Source organism: Eumetopias jubatus, unplaced genomic scaffold (genome assembly GCF_037043125.1).
Source record: "Eumetopias jubatus isolate StellerSeaLion01/CBP00866 unplaced genomic scaffold, mEumJub1_p1.0 scaffold_16, whole genome shotgun sequence".
In the NCBI taxonomy this organism is placed as follows: Eukaryota; Metazoa; Chordata; class Mammalia; order Carnivora; family Otariidae; genus Eumetopias; species Eumetopias jubatus.
The window spans coordinates 77,829,807-77,854,256 of record NW_028274822.1 but is presented as its reverse complement, the minus strand read 5'-3'; the positions used below and the strand labels follow the sequence as shown (position 1 = coordinate 77,854,256).

Here is a 24,450-nt window from a genome sequence, read left to right as displayed (position 1 = left end):
CCTGCATTTTCCGTACTTGGTGAGATCACGGGCCTGGCCGCACACCTCCCGAACACCCAACCTCAGGACAGAGAAGCGTGTAGATTTCTGCAAGACCTACCAGAGCAGGAGAGGCACCCAGAAGCCAGAGTGCTGCCGATGCTCACGAGAACGGCTGCAAGCCTTGCCTTATTCCTGGTGCATGAAGCTTCCTGTTTAATGGCTGGCTTAGAGATTTTAAAAAATCTGCTTATATCAAGATTAAATCAAAGCCTTTATTAAACATTCCTCCTTCAAACAACCCGCATTTGAACCAGTACCCCTCCCTGACTTGTGAACTGCGAGGGTGCCATGTCACGTTCACCCGACCGGGGTCAGATCCAATCAGGCCGCACAACACTGCAAAGCCACGCCAAGACACAGAACCCCGGGCCAACCTCCACAGGTCGGTGCCCCACTCAGGATCTAAGCAGAGGCTGGTAGCACTGGCTCCTGAAGCAGAGCTCAAGCACAGGGGAAGAGGAACCGGAAGTCTGACCCCACCTGTTCCAGACCTAGCCATGTTCAGCTGGATGATAGCTCTTGGCTACCATTTGGTGAGGCTCACCCATGTGCTTTTTTGTCTCTTCTCCAAAGAAAAAGGTGAGAGATGGAGGAGGCAATTTTCAGTTGTGTGTGGGTTTGATTTAAGGCTTTGGCTGTGGTCTGTTGAAATATTAAAATACTTTCTGGGAACACCATCTCCTAAGCTCCCCATCGGAACAAACGTATTTTCAAAAATGAAAACATTGAACAAAGAGGTGGAGCCCAGCGTGTGGGGCCCAGGCCTATCAGGTCAGGATGGTGTCATCCACGGGCTCCGTGGAGTCGGCCTGGCTGGCCAGCTTCTTCAGGGACCGGCGGGTGCACTCATTCAGCACCTCCAAACTGGCCACATCCAGGATCTTGGAGAGGGCCTGTGGGGAAGACGGAAAGGAGGAGACGCTGTCAGAAAACTTGACTTCAGGTTTCCTCAAGCCAAGGCAAAAATGAGTGTTAACCTCAGAACTAGAAGTGCTAGGGTGGAATCTGACAAAATAAAGGAGTCTGGGAAGCCAAGTAAACCACACCTCATGCTTTTCTTGTGCTGAGAACGGGTGGGGTGGGGGCAGGGAGGGTTTTCGGTGCTCTGTCAGGGGAGGGGAACTTGTGGACCATGCTACTCTTGATCCTGGGGTTGTTAGTTCAAGCCCCACATTGAGTGTAGAGATTACTTAAAAAATTAAAAATTAAGAAAAAAAAAAAAGGTGCCTGGGGGCAGAGGAATGCGTGAGCAGGGCTCTGGGCTTCACCAGGCGGCCCTCCTGGGCTTGGTTTGATAGGTTTGGGTGCCATGTGACACTCTATCTGGAGAAAGGGCTCTGTTGCCAAAAGAAGCCTGAACACCACAGGAACAGAGGACTGTTTTAGGCACTAGACCAGTCACCTGACCACAATCTGCCCCCAACACTCAGCATACGGGGTGGCGGAGTGTAGCCTGATACTTAAAGATGCCGCACAGGAGGAGAGCATCGAGCCGAGCGGCTGTAGCAGGTACCCACCTGGAACACCTCTTCGCCCTGCCGCATCTTGAGGAGGTTGACAATCGCCTGGTCGCTGTAGGCCCTCACGACAGTGTTTTTATCCTTGGTGTTGTCCAGAAGAGCCTTCAGGACAGGTTTGATGGCCTGGGGATCCAGGGGAGGCAGCGGGTCCTTGTTTGCCCACCAGATCATCTTCTCTGCCACGAGCCTGATGTCACTGGATGGGTTCTGCAGACACTGTGAAGAGGACCACAAGCTTTTCATCAGGCATAGCCAGTCTGTTTCTCAAGGAAGCCCAGATTTCCACCCTGACACTCCCTCTTCACCTGGAAACTGACCCCACTGCTCCCTTCCGAGGCCTGCCTTCCCCCTCATGGGTGGGTGATAGACAAGCTGTGACTCGGCCCATCTCTCTCCCTTTTGCTCACAACTCCTGGCCCACATGGGGCTTTCACTTCCTCAGGCACACCGGCTCCTTCCTACCCTCGGGCCTCCGCACTGGCTGGTCCCACTGCCCGGGACGTGCCTGCCCCCAGTCCTCACATGGTTGGCTCCTCTCCTCCTTCAGGCCGCAGCTCAGATGTCCCCCTCAGAGATCTCTGCTGACAACCCTCTCTAAATTAGGGTCCTCCCCATCCCCGCAGGCTTTCTGTGCATCTCCAACTCCACAGATCTTGTCTGCCCCATGCACCTCCAGGCCTGGAGGGTCTAGCCCAGCCGGGTGCACAGAAGATCCTATGTAAACACTGATGAAGAGCCGCGTGCAAGGTGAAGCCGTCACACGAGCTCGATCTAATGGGGGCCCTGAGAACTTTCAGTGGGGCTCCCGGGTCTGCAGGAACCTCACCACTCAATCAAGGGCCACACGCCAGCAGCACCAACATCACCTGGGAGCTGGTTACAAAGGCAGAGTCTCACACTTGGCCCCACCTCTTAGAATGCAGATGCTGGTTCTGATTTGTGTGCACACTAATGCTGGAGCAGCATACTTTATGACACAGGCGGCAGGGTGCTGTCCGGCTCCCCAGCTCTCCTAACTGGGGCCCTGCAGCCACCACAATAACCACGGTAGGTGCCATGCCAATGAGAAGGAGGTGGGGAGGAAAAGATTTATTAAGAATTGAACCCAGGTCTGCCCCAAAGTTTGCTAAATCCAGATGCCTAGAAAATGCCTAAGAGAGTGGTTCTTAAAGGTCTTATGTGCAGAATACATAAATAGCTCTTAACACTTCAGTATCAGAAAAGAAAGGAGGGGCGCCTGGGTGGCTCAGTCGTTAAGCGTCTGCCTTCGGCTCAGGTCATGATCCCAGGGTCATGGGATCGAGCCCTACATCGGGCTCCCTGCTCCGCGGGAAGCCTGCTTCTCCCTCTCCCACTCCCTCTGCTTGTGTTCCCTCTCTTGCTGTGTGTCTGTCAAATAAATAAATAAAATCTTAAAAAAAAATGAAAAAAAAGAAAGAATACAATTTTAAGAATGGCAAAAGATGTCAATAAACACTCCACCAAGTACATGTGGGGCTGGCTAAAAAGCACATACAAATTGTTCTACAGGGGAGCCTGGCTGGGGCAGTCGGTTAACCCTCCCACCACTCTTGGTTTCAGCTCAGGTGGTGATCTCAGGGTCGTGAGATCGAGCCCCACATCAGGCTCTACACTCAATGTGGAGTCTGCTCGAGATTTTCTCCTTCCCCCTCCGCCCCTCCCCTCACTCACATGTGCGCCTGCTCTCTCTCTCTCTCAAAGCTCTAAAAATAAATAAAATCTCGAAAAAAAATGTGTTCTACATCATTAGCCACAGACAAATGCAAATTAAACCATGATGTGATACCACAGCACATGTTTGAGAAAGGATAAAATTAAAACAAAGAAATGTTTTAAAAAATATATAGAATAGTGGTTTTTGTGTGTGTGTGTGTGTTTTTTTTTAAGATTTTTATTTGACAGAGAGAGAGCGAGAGAGGGAACACAAGCAGGGGGAGTGGGAAAGGGAGAAGCAGACTTCCTGCTGAGCAGGGAGCTCGATGCGGGGCTCCATCCCAGGACCCTGGGCCGAAGGCAGTCGCTTAACCAACTGAGCCACCCAGACATCCCTAAAATAGTGGTTCTTGACTTGTGGTCGCAGGTCTACTTGAGAATCTGACAGGAAATCAGGCATTCTTCCAGAGAAAAAAGCACAGAGAACCACTCTGTGTTCCACTCCCAAGGGTACGGAGATCTCCCCAGCACAGCCAGTCTGACAGCACACTTCCAGTGTTCTCTGGTCACGGGCCCTTCACACAGGCCAGGCTGCCCCTACTCACCTTAATGAACAGGCTGGAGAGTTTGGCTGGCAACTGTCCTCCTCCTGTCTCGATATGATGCTTCATCAGGAAGCCCATGCCCCGGATCCCACTCACCGCAATGGGGATCTGTGGGGGGGAGGAGAGAGCTGGATGGGGCGGCACCCTGCCCCTTCCTCAGAGCAGCAGGGACAGGCTCTGTCCCGTCCCCAGTAATCTCCAGGACCCTGGCCCCTCACACAAGCAACCCCCCCCACACAAACAACTTCACATCCAAGACTCCTTGACAGCTCTCTTGCAGACAGGCTGCCCTGGCTGAGAGGCAGACAAAGCCTATGTCACGGGCTTCCAGGAGTGGAGTTCAGAGACCTTCTGACCTCAAAAGGACCTCTAGATGCTCCCACCCAAACTCCTCATTGTTTACAGACAATGGAACTGAGACCCAAGGAGATCAAGTCGTGGCCCAAGGGCACAGAAAATCACTGGCAAAGGCAAAATTCGAACCCAGGCCTCTCACCGCCCAGTCTGGGGTCAAGCCCCCGCCCAACACCCCCGGCCATGCTACGACAACAAGGCTATAGCGGTGGAATTTGGGCTAGAGAAGGGGGAGGACAGGTCTGGTTGCCCCTAAGCCTTACCCTGTCTGCCATGGCATTGCTGAGGATCATGTCCTGAACTTCACTGCTATACCTGCCCGCACAGAGTCTGCTGGGAGCCACGTTCACAGCCACGGACAGTGCCAGGCTCCGCCCGTGCCGAACCATCCAGTCAATGCCAGACACGTCCGCTGAGTGGAAGGACACAACTGGATCAACCTGCACTTTACAGTATGCCCCTACCACCCGTGAAGCCCCCAGGCCTAGCCCACCTGAGCCCAGCGGAAATCCCAGTCCACACTGCACCCGGACCTCCCTGTCCAATGTGACAAGTTAAGGAGAGGTGTCTCTCAAGCTGCTTCAGACTCACAGCTGTGTTCTCTAAGCAGAGATGCAAGGGCCTACAGGACCCCTGGAAACTCCATTTTGTTTCAAGAGCTCAATTCCCCAGAAGAGGCCAGCTGCCAGAAGACCCTCCCGAGGCAAAGGGGAGACAGGCCCTGCAGGGGCTCGCCAGTGCAGAGGAGACCTACCCAGCAAGCACTGCTGAAGAACAGCGCCGAGCTCCTCTTCAGTCAGAAAGGCACACAGCTCCCCCAGGCAGCCAGCCGAGGAGACACGGGTATTGTCCTGACAGGGCACAGAAGGGAGTGAGGCGGCGGGAGCCACACCACCAGCTCCAAGGTCGGGGGCGGGGGGGGGGGGGGAGGCAACCCCTCTGCCCAGGATGGAGGGCAGGGGAGGCTGCAGAACAAGGCAAATCGGGAGCGCTAAATCCTGTCCTTGCTCCAGGCACTCGGGCTCTTGCTGCCAGAGCGGGACGGCCATTCCCGCAACCGCCACTGGGTGTGGAGCGAACCCCCACACACCCAGCACTCCACTCAATTATAGAAAACGCCAGTGTGTGTACATACGGTAACGATCACCGTAATAGCAACAACAACCGTATTTATGGAGCACCTTTCTTCTTAGAAAGTGGGAATGTTTTCAGTGTGTTCTCTCAATTACTCTCAACAGCCCTGGGAGGCAGGGAGAAGCACAGAGAGGGGCGGCCCCGGCCCATGTCACTGAACGTCAGCTAGAGAACGGCTCAGAGCGCCTCTCCTCCTGAGCCCCCCCGCCCCCCGCCAGCCTTGTGTGTCATCTCGTGTCCAGAGCGACGCCCTGCTACCTCTCTACTGTATCATTGCCCTAGCACCACCTCCATTATTCGGGTTTGTCCTACGAAGCCACTAACCAACCCAAGGAAGACAAGTGAAAGCTGAGCATTTTCTGTCAAAATCAGCCAGATGCAACCTGCTCCTTGCTGCTCCTCCCTAGCCAGCTAACTACGGAAGAGTGAGCAAGCGGATTTTAAGTTACGTGCTATGTTATCAATAAGCGCCAACCTGATGTGCCTCCCTCAAAACCAACCAACCAACCAACCAACCAACCAGGGCTAACGACCTGCTGAGAGGTTAATGCCAGATTGGCACCCTGGCTGGCCACCAATGATCCAGGAGAAGCTCTGAGCAGGGGGAGAACGATCTGACCACAGTTTGGGCCTCTGAGCTCTAAGCAGAAGCCCAGGTGCCCAGCAAGACTAAAGTTGGCTCTCTCCAACACCCACTCTCTCCAATGGGATCTATATTAAGCGCCACTGTGGTGAAATGCAAATTGGCCTAAACACTAACTTTTGCTTACACTGGGCATGGCCCTGTAAAAATCCTGACAGACTGTGACCAAAGGAAGGCAGAGTCTCCCATCTGCACCCGGAGAGAAGGCGGAGGCTCTAGTCAGAGAGCAGCAGCTGGGGATTGGGCCAGACTTCCAGAGCAGTGGTAAGCCCAGCGGCAACAAGGGCCGGCCCCACGTGGGCGCACAATGAAGCGCAAACCACGTGAACCCAGAGGCTCGCTCCAGAGATTGGCCTCACAAGTGTAAATTAGGCCACCCAACAGCGGGCTGTCTGTCAAAGGAGAAAGAGAAAATTCTTACCCATAGACCCAACCTGCTACTGGGCCCGCCACAGCACTGGGCAGCCAATGAGTACTTAACTTACACTTCCAGGCTGGGGAAGGAAGGGCTGCGCGGATGGAACCAAGACAGCACAAGGAGTCACAGGGCTTGGATTCTGGCTTTGGCCCCACCGCTCACTAGGGTGCGGCCCCAGGTCGGTCTCAACCTCTCCAACAGGGCTAAGACCTCCCAGCTGGTCCCCGACACCAAAGGCCAAATTTCTTAAGGGCCATGACCATACTTGCTTCACCTCTGCGCTAGACTCTTTGTCTCAGCAAATGTTTCCTGAACCAATAAATGAACCTCTTCATTTTGACACATGGGGAAATGAGGGGCAAAAAAGAAAAGTAGCTTGTTTAAAATTAGACAGCAAATTAACGAGAGATCCTTACTTTCCTTACCATGAAAAACTTACCTTCCTTATCTGTGAAGCAGAACCACCACCAACACTACCCGCCCTGGCTCCCTCACAACCAAATGTTTGGTAAACCGTAAAGGGTGATGGGAACGTCAGGAATGATCATTACCACTGAGCAGGCGGCAGCTGTACTCAGTCCTTCTAACACAAACCAGAGACGCCAACCAAAGCAAAGAGAAGGGGAACCAGTTGAGCCCACCAGCCCTGCCGTCCACCTGCGGCCGTACCTCATCGTGTCCCAGCATGCTCAGCAGGAGTGAGACAATGTTCTTCCGAATGACCACGTCCACTTTGGCCCCAGCTCCCTGAATCACAAACCTCAGGGCCTGCAGCATGGTGTCCCTACAGAACCAACGCACCCAACTTAAACCCCGGCTCTCCTTTACCACTGCTCCCACCCACACAGGCCCAGCCCAGCCCCGGGAAGCTTCAGCAGCTACCTGGCCTCCTCACGGCCAAGCACTGCCCCAGCGGCCCCTCACCTGACACCCGGGTCTTCCATGACACGGATTCCATTCAGCAGCTCGGTGAAGAGGGGGTCCACCTTGATATGGATGGAGATGAGCTTCCCCAGCGCATCAGCAGCCTTCAGGCGTACCCCCCGGTTGGAGTCCTGCAGGGCTTTGGTAAAAGTGGTCTGCAGCTGGGGCAAGAAGGGCTTCAGGGCAATCCCAACCTGTTCGAGAGACCCACACAAGAAAGCACAGCTGTGGTGGAGTCCAAGGCCACCGCGTGCTACAGGCAGGAATCATAAACCACCATGGGTGGAACAAGCTCCCGCACGCAGGCTAGGAATAGATATTCCATAAGAGAGGAACGCCGGCATAGACAGGCTCTGCTCAGTCCCATTTTCAGCATCCTTCACTGAACTAGGAGGGGCAGGAGAGGACCACCAGCACCACCACCACCTCACCTCCTCCAAGGAAGCCATCAGTTGGCTAAAGTGGAGACCAGTCCACATGGACAAGTGACTTGAAACCTCCATCTCCGAATACAGTGGGGCACCAGGGTGGCTCAGTAGGTTAAGTGACTGACTCTTGGTTTCGGCTCAAGTTGTGATCTCTTGGGTCATGAGATCGAGCCCTGAACTGGGCTCCACACTTGGCTCGGAGTCTGCTCAGGACTCTCTCCCTCTCCCTCTGCCCCTCCCCCTAGCTCTCTCTCTCTAAAATAAATAAATCTTAAAAAAAAAAAAAAAGGGGAAGAGAGCCTGGTGGTTTAGTCAGTTAAGCCTCTGCCTTCGGCTCAGGTCATGATCCTGGGGTCCTGGGATCGAGTCCCGCATCAGGCTCCCTGCTCGGCGGGGAGTCTGCTTGTTCTTCTCCCTCTGCCCCTCCTCCCTGCTCGTGCTTTCTTTCTCTCACTCACTCTCTCAAATAAATAATCTTAAAAAAAAAAAGAAAGAGGGCACCTGGGTGGCTCAGTTGGTTAAGCGTCTCCCTTCGGCTCAGGTCATGATCCCAGGGTCCTGGGATCGAGTCCCGCATCGGGCTCCCTGCTCCTTGGGAGCCTGCTTCTCCCTCTGCCTCTCTCTCTCTCTCTCTCTCATGAATAAATGAATAAAATCTTAAAAAAAAAAAAAAAAGCGGGACAGGATGACAGCTGTCACCCCACCGAAGATCTATTCCAGGGCCAAGACAGGGCAATGGACTAGGTACATAAGGGTAGGTGCCATCTTCTGAGCAGTCGAAATATGGGCTAAGCATTGACACAGAGCCCTCAGAACAATCCTATGAAACAAATGATCTCAGAAAGTCACCCCTCCCAAGACTGGGAAAATCAAAGTAGCTGTTGGGAGGTGTGGAAATACCGGGGTTGGGGGGTTGCAGGCTGCTGGGAGGCACACTATGAAGTGAAGCCAATAAATCGGAGGTAGGAACCATCTGGCCATGGACGACATCAACTCATGGCCTAAGAGACAAAGTCTGTGAGGGCAGGGCTCCATTTGTACAGAGTTATAAAACACCACAGAAGGGGCGCCTGGGTGGCTCAGATGGTTGGGCATCTGCCTTCGGCTCAGGTCACGATCCCAGGGTCCTGGGATTGAGCCCAGCATCGGGCTCCCTGCTCGGCGGGGAGCCTGTTTCTCCCTCTCCTTCTACTGCTCCCCCTGCTTGTGCTCTCTTGCTATCAAATAAATAAAATCTTAAAAAAAAACAAAACAAAAACCACACAGAAAAGAACAGCACAGGGGCGCCTGGGTGGCTCAGTCAGTTAAGTGTCCAACTCATGATTTTGGCTCAGGTCATGATCTCAGAGTCATGGCATCAGGCCCTGCATCAAAGCTCCATGCTGAGCACAGAGTCTGCTTGAGATTCCCTCTGCCCGTCCCCCTCTTTACATGTGTGCTCGCTCTCTCTCCCACGTGCACGCAAGCGCTCTCAATTAAATAAATAAAATCTTAAAAAGGAACAGCACAGAACACAGGTGAAAATGATACTGAATTAAAAAAAAAACATCTTCTCTAGAGCAAGGCTGATGCTCACAATGCCATGTTTTATCTGGGAAGTTGCTCCCCACACCTTTCCCTCAAAAGGGGGGGGGAAAGTTACAAATTTTAAGCTTGCTTTTGTTTCCAAACCTCAAGAACTTAAAAAAAAAAATGTTTTTATAACAACAAATCTTGGCTTTGTTTATAATTTTTTTTATACCTAAAGGGCTAAATAATTGCCCCATTAAATATCAAAAACAGTTAATATGCTGGCTCTTTGCTCCTTACACTTTTGGCAAGACTGAAGTTATTCCAGATGCTCTCAGACTTCCTTTTCCTTCCTCGTCAGTCCCTCTGCATCCCACTTTATGAGGCAGCAATAAAGAACAGGAGCATATTTAAACAATGTGTAATCGTATTTCTGTGGCCCTGGGTTTTTGCTTTGAACCAACAGTCCTTCAAAAAACAGCAACCAGCATTAGTGTGCAGTGCTGAGGATGTGTCAGGCGGCGGGCCCAAAGGTACATCCTCTAGGCCCCGGGCTGCGCGGCTCTTCACGCGGCAGGCAGTGGCGGCACTCCCAAATCACAGGTGAGGTTACTGGACTCTCCCAAGGGTGTCCCAGCCACATAACTACTAAGTGGCGGACCTGGAATTGATCACTATGTAGTGTGAGTCTAGCGCCCAGCGTCTCAACTCCCTCAGCCATGGTGTTTCTCCGTCGTGAGCCGTCACCTCGCTGCCATGTGACACCAAATGGCAGGCAGATCTGTCCTCTAAGACCTGAACAGACCGAGAGATAAACGCCTTGGTGGCTCACCTTGGCCAGCAAGAGGCTGAGTGTCTCGAGCAGGGCTGCCTTCACGTTCCAGCTGAAGCGGTCCCCCAGGATGCGGATCAGAGGCCCAGTGATGCTGACCACGGAGGGCCTTAGGGCGTCAGCTGAGGTCAGGCGGATCACCAAACCTAAAGCTTTAGCCGCTTCCTCCTTCTGTTCTGGGCTGCCGGTCAGGACGCCCTCCCGCAACACTGGAAGGATGGAGGTCACTCCCTGACAAGAGAACTGCGAGTGAGAGTCCAATCTCAAAGGCCCTGGGCTCGGGGGTCTCCTGCGCAAAGCACAGCCCTCCTGTCCGCCACCCTCTCTGGGACTCCATGAGAGAGACTGGTTCAGGTGTCGAGGTCCCAGCCTGAGAAGGTGCTGGCTGGGGAACGGTCCTGACTGGGCAGTGATGAGAGGAGCTCTGGCAGGCCCATCATAGGTTCACATGCTGCCACCTCTGTGACTCACTTGCTCTGGCTGAGGTGGCCTCCACAGTTTAAACTGAAGGCGGCATGGACCCTGTCCTCATATGGCCACCATGGGGAAGAAACCCGCTTCTGTGAAGGTGTCGAACAGCACCTAGAACACTAAGTCATCTGCCCTGACACAGACCTAGGATCAAGGGTGGAGGCAAAGGAAGGCCACATGCCTGTAGCACCCCGCACGGGGCCCTGACTCACCTTCTTCGGGAGGCAGAACCCTGGCACATGCTCGCCTTTGCTCTCGTTCCCTATGAGCCGGATTTCTTTGTGCAGTTCTTCAATTAGTGCCAGTTGGTTGCCAGCATCGAGCTTCTGTGGGAAGGCATGAAAAAGCAGAGAGGATGTCAGGGTTCTGAGTACAGCCCTCCCAAGACTGCTTCAAAATGATACAGCAGGGGAAAGGTGTGGGTGGGAGCATCAGAGAGATTGGCCATGCATTGGTAAATGTTGCAGCTGCCTGATAGGTACGTCGTGGGCTATTTTAAGAGTCTAATCTTCAAAGCGTCTGGACTGGTCTATAATCAAAAGCTGGCTCTGCGGTCAGCAGTCCCCTCACCTTGGTGATGGCATTCAGGGCATCCCAGCTCTCCTCCAGAACCACCGGGCTGGAGTCGTTGAAGAGACGGATTAGGCCAGAGACCAGGCTCCGCAGGTGGCTGGTGTAGTCAGCCTTCGAGCGCGAACAGTAAATGTTGAGGATGATGGCGGCAGCCTGCCTCATGCCCACCTCAGGGCTGCGGGTGGCCTCCAGCAGATCCTCAATGATGATCCGGTGCCCAGTGTCATCCTCTACTGAGAGGATCACAGCCTGACAGTTGGCCATCTCCTGAAACCACAGGGGAAGCCCGGGCTGAGCACAGCTCCTCCGGAGGCAGGCCAGGACGGCTGTTAGGAAGCTGCCAGGGGTAATCATGATGCTCACCAGCTGCTCGTCCGGAGTCCCGAGCTTCTCCTTCAGGGCCAACATGACGGCCGGGAGGATCACTCCAAGGTGACGGGTCAAGGCATCGCCAGCCACAGACGAAAGGAAAGCCAGCACCCGGGTGTTGACAGGTGGAGTGGTCAGCTGCAGAACGACGAAGGTCAGTTCAGTGACCGCTGGCCCGTGCTGGCAGCTGTGCTAGCTCTGGGAGGTCCCATCGCTGCTACTTGGGCACTGTGTCTGCTCCGGGGCCCCCGGCACCCACCTCTGGCCTCCCCCCGCATCTCAGCTCAGAAAAGGTCTCCGCAGCAGGCCGAGGAATAACCACATGGCTGTGGTTTCTGGGCCAGAGGGGGTTTGCTGTGGGGTGGGATTTACCTTGGGCACGAGGTAGGGGAGCACCACACGACTCTTGATGGCCATAACCTGCTTCAGGCCATCCAAGGCAAATTCTGACACTTCCTCATCATCCTGCAGAAAGGCATCGGAGGCAAAATTGAGGCGCTGGCTCCCGTCCCCACCCCGGCCGTCTAGACCAGCCACAGCCAACTTCCCTCACCACTTTCCTCCCTCCCTTCCCACTGCACCACTTGCTTACTGTCGAAGGAGAAGCACAGAGCCGAATCTGAGCCTGTTGCACCCACTCCCTCGGGGGCCCACACTGCGGCTGCTTTGGCAGAATAAGCCCCCTGCGTTGTGCTTCTACAAAGTCAGTGAAAGCCAAACTGGTAGGTGTGTGAAAGAGCCACTCACCAGCTGCTTCAGTAAAAATGGGAGAATGTCCTCCAGAGCCTGGTGGCCGATGGTGGAGTGCAGCTGCTCGAAGGTCTTGGCCGCGGCCTCTCTGACTTCCTCCAGCGGGTCACACAGAGCCTTCCTCGCTGTGGGTACGAGGGACTCCGAGAAGTACAGGACCTGCAACAGCACCCATGCGCTGTACCTTGCAGAGGCAGCCAAGGGGCAGAAGCCTGTGAAGGGGGGTGGACGAGGACCTCCGGCCCAGCCCGGCCACCACTGACCCCCTTGGCTTGACTTTTAACTTAGGTAGTCTGTGAAAATGAGCAAGTATAAAATAGCAGAGAGGATATGCAGCCTACGACGGAGAAGCCCGGTTTTTTAGGTGAGCTCTCCACATACTCTCCATCTCCCAGAAGAGCTCCTTCCTACGGCAAGGCCCTGCATGGCGCGACCCCACTCCCCCCGATTCTCTCCTTTGCTCATCCTCTTGGAAAACTCCAAGTCCTCAAGACTCAACTCAAACACTTGTTCCTCGGTGACACCTTTGGGGCTACTGTGGGGCTGAAGATAGTTCTGCTCCCTCTAGAACCAGTCCCCCCCCTGCCAAACCAAAGCCCACTACGAATCAGAGGACTGATTATGTATCGGCCTCACTGGCAGCAAGGTCTCAGCCTTTGAGGGGACTCAGTAACTATTCAGTGAATCACAACTCTAGTTGGTGACAATTTGTATTTTTTGTCAAATGCAAATGTAAACCCCCAAATGTAACACTTATACTGATACACACAGGAGAAGGGGCCAGTAGCTCAGAGGAGGATGCTCACTTAGGCTAAGCAAATAAGCCATGTGCTTACATTTCTGACCGGCCGGCCACTTCCTAGCTTTTATGCCAACTGAGAGTCCTACGCCTGCTCAATCGTTCCCCAGGAGTGTTCCGAGGATCACCCTCAGAAAGTAAGCTTAGGGCAAGGATCGCTAGCCCCTTGAATGCAGCTGCTATGGGACAGTATCACTGCCGCAAATGACATGTTTCCACCCATCAGGTACTTAACACTCATCTGCTACACTCCTTGTAAGAGTGCGTGCAGCCCTCTCTCCCTTCCCTGCCAAGGACACCCCACATTATAACTGAACTGCAGTAGTGACACGAAAGGGATTAATCTGGAGCAGCTTCAGTAGCGGTGAGAAAAAGATCACCTCCAATTTCCTTGGGCCACTCGAGGACTCTACACTGCTTCATTCTTAGCCTGGGAAACGAACAAGGAAACTCCAGTCCAGCCCCACTGCCAGCAACATGTCCCTGAGGATGAAGTCCCCCTAGCTTCTCCCCTAACCTGCCGCCAGCCCTGCACGTCCGGTCACCTCTGGGGCCCTTAGAAGACACTCACGGCGTCCCGGCTGGTGGACTTCATGATCTCGCTCAGCCCAATGCACACGCCTTGCCTCTCATCGCTCTTTTGAGACCTCAGGCCTTCCTCGAGGATGGGGATGATCTCGGGCAGGATTTTCTCCCCTAACTTCCGGACGAGATCGCCCAATGTCCTTGCTGCAATCTGTCAGCAGAGATCAAGCCAGAGCATCAATGCCCTGCAAACCCCAGGGTACCCGGAAGGCAACTCCAGAGTGAGGGCCCTGGAACCTCCTACACTTCATCTGAGTCACTGACTTAACTTCCCCAAATGCTCTTAGCCCTGAAGAGCCACTAGGGTACTTGCAAAACACTAAAAAACACAATTATTTCTTTGTGTCACACACACCTACACAACCTAAAGCAAGAACTAGCACCTTATATATGAACAGGAAACTCATCGTATGATGCCCGGTCAAGAGCCAGTTTCCCTAAATTGATAACCAGAGCCTAGAAATCACTTAACCCTGCACTGTTGCCCAAGGGGAGCTGAACTGGGCACAATGCTTTTAAGGGGAAAACCCCATCTTCCCTGAGGCCTCATGCAAACCCTTCCTTAGAGCCAAGTATGTAGTTTGCTTGCCAGGGATGGGGGTTGGGAGTGGGCCAAAGGAGACTGGCAGAAGTAATCATGAGCCCAGGCTGGGCCCATCCTCCCAACCACAGAACCGCCTGGCCCGGCTCCGCCCCCGCCCGGGTCAGCCTCAACTCACACCCTCACCCCCGTTTCTCATTCTAGACCCAGCAGCCCCCGCCCAGCCTCTACTGTTGGCTTCTGCACATCCTGGCCCTTGCATCTAAAGCCCTCTTCCCCCAGTGTGGAATAGGCTTTCCTCACTACCTCACCCAGTTAGTACTTAACCATCTTCTAACCTCAAGCATCATTTCCCCTGAGCAGCTTCCCCAGCCCCTCCCAGATGGACAAAGCCCTGTTACCACATCTGCGGCGCTCATGCAGCGTTTACTATAACTGCATTTACATCTGCTTGTGTGACGATCTGATAAACCTCCACCTCCCCTACCAGAGAGTAGCTCACAAGGATGAGGATAAGGCTGCCTTTCTTCCCCATTATATCCCCAGGTTTCAGGCCCTGCTTAGCACATAGTAGATGCTTAATAAATATTTGTTGCGGGAAAAATTTCTTTTTAAAGATTTTATTATCTGTTTATTTTTAAGATTTTATTTATTTGACAGAGAGAGAGACAGGGAGAGCAGGAACACAAGCAGGGGGAGTGGGAGAGGGAGAGGCAGGCTTCTCGCAGAGCAGAGCACCCGATGTGGGGCTCAACCCCCGGACCCTGGGATCATGACCCGAGCCAAAGGCAGATGCTTAACGACTGAGCCACCCAGACGCCCACGTTGTGGGAACATTAATAAAAGAAAACCTCCTTTAGAATGGAGTCAGGAGGAGTGCCTGGATGGCGTAGTCTGTTAGGTGTCTGACTCTTAGTTTTGGCTCAGGTGCCGATCTCAGGGTCGTGAGATGGGAGTCCCAAGTTCGCTCCACACTGAGCACAAAGTCTGCTGAAGTTTCTCTCTCCCTCTCCCTCTGCCCCTCCCCCCACGTCCTTGTACGTGCATGCGCTCTCAAATAAATAAATTTTTAAAAAAAGGGCGGGGGGAGTTAGGCCAGAACAGGGCATTCCCATACCCTACGACTCTTCCATCAATTGCAGACCCAACAGGAAAAGATGAAGCTTGCAGACTGAACAGGAAGAAACATATTTTACTGGCCCAGCAGGATGAAGGGAGATTTTTCTCCTCCCCGGGGAACAGCCCAGCCAATGAGACACCATCACAACTCAGCCAATGAACAGTCACTATACTTCAAACTCCCAGTTTCCTCCAATAGGCTTTTTGTTTCCAACAGCCCTCCTGAAGACCCCCTTCCCTCTATAAAAGAATATTCCACTCCTTTGTTCCCCACAGTTGCCTATAGTTTTGCCATGGCCTACATATCTCAGACTGCAATTCCTGAATAAATCCATCTTGCAGGCAAAATATCTGGCTGTTTTCTTTCTAAGGGTAACCACTGAATGACTACGTAAGTAAATGTTCTCCTCTTAGACAGGCGGCCCTAGGCACCCTAGCCTTTGATGCTGGATCAGAAGCAAGGTCCAGAAACTTACAGTTCTCTTATCTGCACACGTGCTGGCCAAGAAACCCAGCAGCAGCCCAAAGAGAGTGGGCAGGATCTCACGCAAGGTGCGGGGGGTATTAGAGACCACAATCTTCCAGACATGCAAAGACGCCTGTCGCACAACCAGCTGGGTATCTGAGCGGCCCATGTACAGCCCCGCCAACACCCGGTTCCGCCGATCTACGCCCAGGGCAGTGATGATAGCCTGCGGCAGTGAGAAAGAAGGGAGAACACAGGGTGGGGAAGCCCCCACAGCACAAGTGCCGGAGCACATCCCTACCCACCAAGGGCGGAAAACCAACTCAAGGTGCGCACCTTGTTGGATTGGGCAGTTCCAAAGTTATCATCTTCAGAGGCAGTTTCTGTGGTCATCTTCCCGGTGACCCCAGAGATGTGGAACAGGAGATCCCCAAGCAGCTGAACAGAGCTGAACCTAAGGAGGATGCCAAAAACAGTGTCACACAGCCACAGGGACAGTCTTGGGGCACAACTGAGTAAAAAAGACACTGGAAGGAAGCGCACCCAAAATATTCACGGTGGTTATCATGGAATGAGGGACGTTAGACAATTTTCATTTCTTTACACTTCCCCACATTATCTTGTTCCCAAGTTTTCTACTAATGAATATGTATTACTTTAGTAATGGGAAAAATCAACGTTTTTAAAAAAACATATATGAACATTTCTATAATAAAAGTTGGGAAGAAGAGGGAGAGTACAGAAAGAAGAATTAACAGGGAACCAAGAATGCTGATCATCAGAACTGGACACATAAGGAGAGGCCTAGAAGGATAAACTTATTTCTCTTCCAATTACTTTAGGTTTATTATTTTTAATGACTGCAAAAACATAGCCCTATTCAAGGCAGATTCAAAAACCACAGAAAAACACAAAGAAAGTGAGTGTAAACATTTGCCCAAACTCCCACTACCGAGGCAGCCTCCCTGATACTCTGGTGACACTCTACACACATCGCCATCTACAGACACACACACACTCCCACCCAATGTGGGAAGTGGGCCCGCACCAGAGGCAGTAGGCTGTGGCCTACACTGTTCCGTCAGCAACAGGGTGAGGCACTTTCTGCGTCAGCTAATGTAGTCCTCTTATGCCATTTTTTGTAATGGCTGAATAAAAAGCTCACCATGTGGATGGGCCAGCTTTTTTTAAACCAACTTCCAATTTTTTGAATGCTAAAGCATACTGCAAAAAACATTCTTCTACATATATCTCTAAGTGTCTGACCAAATTTGTCCTTGGAATCAATGCCCAAAAGTCGACATTCCAGATTAAAAAGCACTCGTGTTTAAAATTCTAATATAAACTGAAGGACTAAATAGAGCGAACTTTCCAAAAGAGAATCAGGTTCGAGACACTGCTACACAAAACTGGAGAGTCACTGAATGGTTAAGAGCATTGAGAGAGTTCTTGGCAACATTCTACTCCTCATTTCTCACTCAGAGTTCCCAAAACGCAAAGCCGGGGCCACTGGGTCTTTCCACCCAAGACCTTACCTTATTCTCCAGAGATCATCAAAGAGGCCTTGCTCCAGCTGGGGCAGCAGCAGGGCGATGGCCGTCTCGGCGTACATGGAGATGACCCGCTGGCCCGCCCGCAGGGCAGTGTCCCGCACGAACTCATTCTCATCAGCAAGAGCCTGTGCACACAGAGGCTGGGTCAGCCAGGGCCGCTTCCCCCCAGGCACCAGACCCAAAGGAAATGGGACGCCCTGAGAGCAGGATGAGGATTCTTGCCACCCAGTCCCAGCTGGCAGGGAGCCCTGACTCCAAGAAGAGCAGGTGCATCCTGTCCCACCCCATAATGCTACCCTCAGCCTGGTCCCTGGTGCCTACTTTTAGGATACAGGGGATGATGGGCCCCACGTAAGGAGTGAACTTGTCCCCGAAGGTGATGGGCAGGTAATTGAACATCATGATATAGCCATCTCGGACGTGGGGTGCAATGTCCACTTTGCTGGCTGTAGCCACAATTTCTGGCATCAGCTTCTCCAACTTCTCCACCCCTAAGCCAGCCATAACCTCGGCCAACCCTGCAACAAAAGGACAGAATGAACCCACTGGATCGGAGGACCCCTAGCTAGCATTCCCCATCTGGCCCCTGGGCCTGCCCTGGCCTCACCTTGCGCAGCACCCGAGCGATCCACAGAGCTCTGCTCATAGGTCAGCGTCTCCATCAGCCATGGCAGCAAGTCCTCAAAGCACGACTCCCCCATGCCCTTCACCATGGCCCCAAGAGCCTTTGCAGACACTGTCCGCACCTGTCAGGGAACCGAGCGAGAGCCAGGATGGGAGGAGTTTCGGCGTCTCAAAACTAGGTACTCACACAGGAGCAGGGAGAGGCCCCTAGGGTCTCCTCCCCTCTCCCAGACAGACGCAAAAGCACCTATACGGAATTCTCAGGAATCAATCTTCTGAGGAGTGGACTAAAATAATGAGTTCCTGCCCCCACCCCTTCTCCTCCCAGGCTCACCTCAGGTACAGGGTCCAGAAGAGAGGCTTTCAGGCCAGGGGTCACGCTTGGCAGGTAAGGAGCCAAGTCCTGCAACAACACAAGAGGTAACTCGGGTGGAGGTCCGGCTCCTGCTTCCTCCGGACTGGTTCTATGGACCCTGACCTCACCATTCCGCTGACAAGGAGAGCTCAGCAGGGCTGCTCACAGAGCCAGCAAGGATGGGCACCTGGCAAGGAACCCCCATGACTGGTTCCCTGGAGACCCCAGGTGAGTGCCTGGGAAACCTACAAGGGACCTCAGGCCCACCCTCAATAGGTCGAAAGAACCCCCAGCTAGGGTTCAGTGCTCTTCCTCCTCTTGCCCTTGTCCCAGGACCAAGGCCTGCCCAGCCTCTAGGAAATTATTTCTGGCACTTTCCTTTCAGAACAATGTTATCATCTTCCCATTCTTCACCCTACAAGGTTTATGTATCTTGGTATAGCATTCAGCTTTAGGGAACAGTTTTAAATATAGAAAAAGCCTTATGTTCACTGCAGCATCATTTAAAATAGCAGAAAATCTTGGACAGTATAGGACCGACAAGATTATATAAGTTATGGAATATAAACTTGTTGGAATATGAAAGAACTATTAACCTCAGTTTTGTGAATAACTCAGTGTAACTTAAAAATAAGCTTATGTTCTGGAATATAATTTTGTAAGTGTAATAAAAAACATTAACAGTAATTGTTTTAGTGTTGGACGACTATGGATACGATTAGTTGTTTCACTAATTTTCCCATTTCCTAAATTCTCTAGGATTGACATGACTTGCCTACTGCATCTCTTGTGCCCAGAGCCTCAGCAAGCAAAACATGACTGTGGGAGACCGTGAGCTCACACGTGCAAGCCCCAGGGAGTATGTAAAGAAACCAAGTAAATCTCCCAAACTAAGCTAATTTCCTGATTTGTAGGCTTACAGAAGCAAATGCTTGTGACAAGAGAACTACCATCAGTCAAAGCAGCAGCCACACTGCCAACACAGGCCAAGGCGGGGCCTTTCCTCCCCTCAGTCTGTAAAAGGGCCCGGGCATGGCCGCATCTGGGGGCTGAGCTACTAAGAACTTGAACCACTGTGCTCTGCAAGATGCCCAGAGAGCCTAGATTTCTACCCTCCACCCCAAACTGGTTTTCTTCCCCTAAACATAATCAGGGATCAAGAGCCCACAGCCCTCCCGTGTCTACTGTGGGCAGGGACTTTGTGCCCTAAACCAGCATCTACTGGTCTATCCTATACCAATCCCAGTTGGGCTGCTACCTTCTGGTCTGTCAGGGAGTACATGTTGCCAATAATCTGGGCTGCCATCTTCCGCGTGTCCGTGGAACGGTCCTGGAAGGCTCTCTGAACAATGGGCATGATGAGGGCCAGGGATGGGGCATCAATGAAGTGGACAAACTTGGTATCCAGCAAGGTCTGCAAGCATTTCTGGGTCTTCCTAGAGGGGTCCGTCAGGGCATCCAGCAGGACTGGGGCAATGGCTGCATGTCCAAACAAGAGAAAGGCTGGTTTATACGAGTCTCGGGCATGGCAAAGCCGCTGGGTCCCCAGAACTACAGAGGGTCGCAAGAGAAGGGAGTCCGGGGATACCCCTCCTCGGAGCCCCACAAGGCACCGGCTGTGGAAGCCAGCCTGCTTGCAAAGAGCAATCCCTGCTCCATGAGGAAGAAGGTGGCAGCCATCACCCCTCTGCATGGCGCAGCTTGATCTGGCAGGATGACTGGGGGCAACCTTCAGTGGGCACTGAGCCTCCATGGGACCACTGCTTGGGCACCGCGTGCCTCCTTACCGAAGCAGCAGCCCAGGGTGGTTTGGTTGTGAGACAGCGAAGGCCACTGAGGCAGTGAGTGGTAGCAATGAAGCCCAGCATGATCAGAGCAGTCCAGCCCAGATCAAACAAGCTCTCCGAGTCGGCACCGCCAGCCCAGCAAAAGAACTGCCAAGAGAAATACCTGGCTTCTCTTTTCCACAAGCCCAGGGAATTTAACCACTATAAAGATCCATGCTGGTCAACAATTCAAAAAAAACAACTAATAACCCAAGTAAAAAATGGACAGAAAATTTTAATAGTTCTCCAAAGAAGATATGCAAATGGCCAATAAGCCCATGAAAAGACATTCAACATCTTTACTCATTAGGGAAATGCAAATCAAAATGACAATGAGATGCCACTTCACACCCACAAGGATGGCTGTAACCAAAAAGACAGACAATAACAGTGTCAGCAATGGGAACTCACACACTGCTACTGGGAATGTCAAATGATCCAGCCAATTTGGCAAACATTTAGCAGTTCCTCAGAAAGGCAGACAGTTACCATACCATGACCCAGCACTTTCCATTCCTAGGGATCTAACCAAGAAAACCACCTTGTACACAAAGGTTCACAGCAGCCTTACTTTGAACAGCCAATATGCAGAAACAATCCAAACGTTCATCAACAGATGACTTGATAAACAAAATGTGGTCTATCCATATGATGGATTATCGGCATGAACCTTGAAAACATGATGCTAAGCTCAAGAAGCTAGCCATAAATGATCCCACCACGTGAAGTGTCCACAACAGGCAAGCCCAAAGAAACAGAAAGCAGAGTAGTGGTTGTCAGGGCCCAGAGCTAGGGAAGGAAATGAGAGTGAATGCTAACAGGTATAGTTTCTGGAGTGAGGAAAATGCCCTGGAACTAGACAGCAGTGATGTTTATGTAATTTTGTGAATAAGAAAAAAAAACAAAAAACAAAAAACCCATTGAATTGTATAAATTTTTTAAAAGTGATTTTAACATTATGCAAATCATCTCAATTAAAAAAAAAAAAAATCCATGCTGGATTCCCAAAAACAAAAAGCACTTCCCCTCATTTGACAGAGATTGAGACTGCTCCCAGCCCTAAGAATCCCCAGGGCTGCTGGACATTATGAAGAACAGTAAAACCCAAGGACACCTGTTCATCCCTTGAAAAACAAAAAACACGCAAATAAGAAACATCATTTTCTGAATGAAGAAAAGTCTGGGTAACACTCTAAGCTGAACTACACTGAACAATTACCTATGTTCCACACTGAAGCTTAACATTTAACAAGTGACATGCTGGGTGAGGTGGCTGCTGGCTTTTGTTTCTAGAAATCAACCTGCTGCCATCACTCCATCAAGAACCACACTAAAGAGTACAATTAAGGGAAATAACCCTTCCCTAAGCTTCCCCTCTATCACACGTCTTTGGGAATGAGACAGAATAGAAAGTTTCCAAAGAATACGTGATGCCGATATGGTCCAGAGCATGTCCTTCAATTCTGTTGACCTCAGGGCTCAGCTTAGGGCACCGAGCTCTCGGAGTCAGGCTGCTTCTGACCCAGGTTCCCTATCTGTGCAGTCAGTGACGATTGCTCTAGACCAGTGGCAAAACTAACTGCTTCCAAACTACTTCCCACTAACTATCCTAGAAAAAGGGTTTCCCAGAATTTAGAGGTTATTTCAATGTGAATATATCTGTCCTCAGAGGGCAAAAATCTTTGCTGAATGCACATTCCCTGCAGTGTCTAGGGATGGGAGGAGGGGCCAGGGCCCTCATGGGAGAAGTGTACCCAGAATCTCCGGATTCCTGATGACGGAGCCGATCTGCCTCAGCGCCTGCTGTCCAGCCTTCTGCACTTTGACGTGGGAGTCGGTGAGCACCTCTGTAAGCTTGGGCACGATGTTGGGCAGGCAGGATGACAGCTGCTTGGGAGCACAGTATGCCATTGCCCCGAGCAGCTCCACCGACCCTGCAGATGGCAGACACAGGCCCAGCATGGAATCACTGAGCACAGGCCAGGGAGCCACTTGTGCCGGCGGCTGCCTGGGCAAGGGACAACCAGCCTGCCCCTCTGCAGACTGTGCTAAAGCAGTTCCCGGGGGGTGGGGGGAGGGGGGGTGGCTCCAGCAGAGTGAGCACAATGCTCCTGAGGCCTGCTGAGCCATGGCATTCTGAGGGTGATGCAGGGTGGTGTGGGGAAAAGAGGCAAGACCAGGATGGGGGAAGCCCTGGCTGAGCCCTGGCGGTGACCCAAGGCCAATTCACTGAATTTCTCTGGCCTAGTTTCTTTATCCATATATGAAAAAACTCATTTAGATCTGTGATTTTTAAAACTGTAGGGTGGAACCTGAAGGACTGAGGGGGAGGGCCCCAGATCTTGACCCTGCCCAAACCAGAACAGCTCTGCTTAAATCTGTTTTGCGTATTAGGATACCAAAGAAGATTCTATTCTTAGAAAGGGGCTTAATGGGGGGAAAAAAGCTTTAAAGTCACAGAAGTTGCCACAAACTAACTTTAAAGCTCTGAGACTTTCTCACTTAGGGCTATGGCACCCACCAGAGGCCTGTTCTTTGCATGAAAGCACACAAATTATTGAAGGACTGCGCTGCCTGATGGCTCAGAGAGCCGTGGCCTTGTCCGTGGGCTGGGGAGCACACACGCACGGGACGGGATCCCTGGATGGCTCCCCAGATCCCTGCAAGGGCAGTCTTCAGAAAAGGAGGTTGGGACAGAGACACTGAAGGGAGCGGCCTTACCAGCCTTAGTTCTCCAGGATTCCTCCTCCAGGGCAGCCAGTAAGGAGGGGAGCACCAGCTTCACCCCGTGAGCACTCAGGTTGCTCATCACAGCCTTGGCACAATCATCTGCAGCCTCAAGGGAGGAGAAAAGGCGTTCAGGGGCCTCCTTGCCCAAGCAAGGGTCAAGGCCTGATGCCTGTCCGAATGCTCCCCCTGCTGACCAACACTGACTGGGGGTCAGACCCGGTGTCGGGGCCTACAGACACAGCTGAGGAGAGTTTCTCATCTCACAGAGCTGCAGTGCTTTACTGGGAATCAGAGGAGTCCATACCAGTAACTGGTACCCAAGGTACAGGCGGAGGGATTCCAGCAGCCCTTGCACCCCCTCAGCCCCTGGGCCGAGACCCATGGCCAGCGGCAGCCCCGGCCGGCGGCAGGTCTCACATGCATTCTCAGGACCTACCTCACGCACATACTGGTTCCCATCCCCGAAGCACAGCAACAGATGGGGCAGCACGTGAACCACGTAGGGCTCGAAGAGCTTCCCCAGCATGGTGCAGAGCATCTCGAAGGCAAAGAGGGCTCCTGGGGGAGAAGGCGGGACAGCTGGTAACACCCACGGGCTCAAATCCCTGCCATCTCCTCAGCCTCTGGAAATACTCAAGGCAGTTGTGGGACTACAGTGGCTGCCCCATGAGAGAGTAGAGAGCATGGGCATGGTTGAGCAGAGAGGAGGAGACACCAGAGCAGTGTCTGTCGCTTCCTGGCACTAACTGCTAGTAAGGCCAATTCTCTCTCGGCTGAGCGAGAAAGAAGAGAGTCCAGGCCACCTCAGCAAGGCCAGGATGGAAGGGGTGACACCATCTGCCCCCCAACACGTGTGCGAGCGCACGCACATGTGCACACACATACACCCCCCACCCCCAGGCCTCCATCCGGCAGCCGTGGGGACCGACTTCCCACCCTGGGCGGCCCCAAGCTCAGACACACTCACCCTCTCGCCGGCGGAAGTTCTTCTTGTCCTGGATGGCGTCGGTCAGCGCGGCCATCATCTCCTGCTGCTTCAGCGACAGGATGCCCAGGCCCTTCACCAGGCCCGCCAGCCCGTAGGCAGCCCCTCTGCGCTCGGCATACCTGTCGGACTCCAGCAGCTGCTGCATCAGTCTCTGGATCATCCCGCCCGCGTCCTCTCTGATGGCTGGCACGAGAGGGGGCAAGCAGCTGGCCACGGACTCCTGGACCTGCGGGAGGGGCCTGCCCCGTCAGTGCCACTGCTCAGCCACAGCCGGTCCCCACACGGCGCCTCACCACTAGATGTCCCCAAGCCTCTACTCGGCCATGGCCTGTCAGACAAGCGAGCAGCGGTATAGGCCCGTGGGTGACACGGGCTCTGTCACAGTGTGCACCACATCCGTGAGGCCTGGTCCGGTGAGAGAAAACTCCCGCAAGACCCACTCACATAGAAAGATCTAGAGAGAAGTGTGTTACTGTGCCTGCTTAAAAATGGCCCAAGGCTCTCAGTTTTCTAACCTGTCAGTCCCAAGGGGAATTCAGCCTTGCCTTACAGGGCCAGGCCCAAACCGAGTGCCTCGCCTTTCAGCCACAGCTCATGAAGCCCGACGACAGTATAGCA

General features: G+C 52.7%; 1 protein-coding gene across 1 annotated transcript in view; it reads right to left on the bottom strand.

The window, feature by feature from the left end:
• Positions 1-240: 240 nt before the first annotated feature.
• GCN1 (GCN1 activator of EIF2AK4) overlaps positions 241-24,450 on the bottom strand; it is a 57,606-nt gene continuing 33,396 nt past the window's right edge. The window contains exons 34-58 of the mRNA XM_028116414.2: positions 23,812-24,058; positions 23,281-23,402; positions 22,836-22,950; positions 21,869-22,048; positions 19,547-19,767; positions 18,268-18,336; positions 17,917-18,055; positions 17,631-17,827; positions 17,292-17,434; positions 16,093-16,210; positions 15,767-15,982; positions 13,617-13,781; positions 12,244-12,405; positions 11,869-11,961; positions 11,491-11,634; positions 11,125-11,394; positions 10,767-10,880; positions 10,084-10,314; positions 7,315-7,508; positions 7,060-7,174; positions 4,950-5,046; positions 4,459-4,607; positions 3,842-3,949; positions 1,560-1,778; positions 241-935 (exon numbers count right to left, since the gene is read on the bottom strand). Of these exons, the coding sequence (XP_027972215.1) occupies positions 810-935; positions 1,560-1,778; positions 3,842-3,949; positions 4,459-4,607; positions 4,950-5,046; positions 7,060-7,174; positions 7,315-7,508; positions 10,084-10,314; positions 10,767-10,880; positions 11,125-11,394; positions 11,491-11,634; positions 11,869-11,961; positions 12,244-12,405; positions 13,617-13,781; positions 15,767-15,982; positions 16,093-16,210; positions 17,292-17,434; positions 17,631-17,827; positions 17,917-18,055; positions 18,268-18,336; positions 19,547-19,767; positions 21,869-22,048; positions 22,836-22,950; positions 23,281-23,402; positions 23,812-24,058 (3,954 nt within the window). The 3' untranslated portion in view covers positions 241-809. The remainder of the gene's footprint in view (positions 936-1,559; positions 1,779-3,841; positions 3,950-4,458; positions 4,608-4,949; positions 5,047-7,059; positions 7,175-7,314; positions 7,509-10,083; positions 10,315-10,766; positions 10,881-11,124; positions 11,395-11,490; positions 11,635-11,868; positions 11,962-12,243; positions 12,406-13,616; positions 13,782-15,766; positions 15,983-16,092; positions 16,211-17,291; positions 17,435-17,630; positions 17,828-17,916; positions 18,056-18,267; positions 18,337-19,546; positions 19,768-21,868; positions 22,049-22,835; positions 22,951-23,280; positions 23,403-23,811; positions 24,059-24,450) is intronic.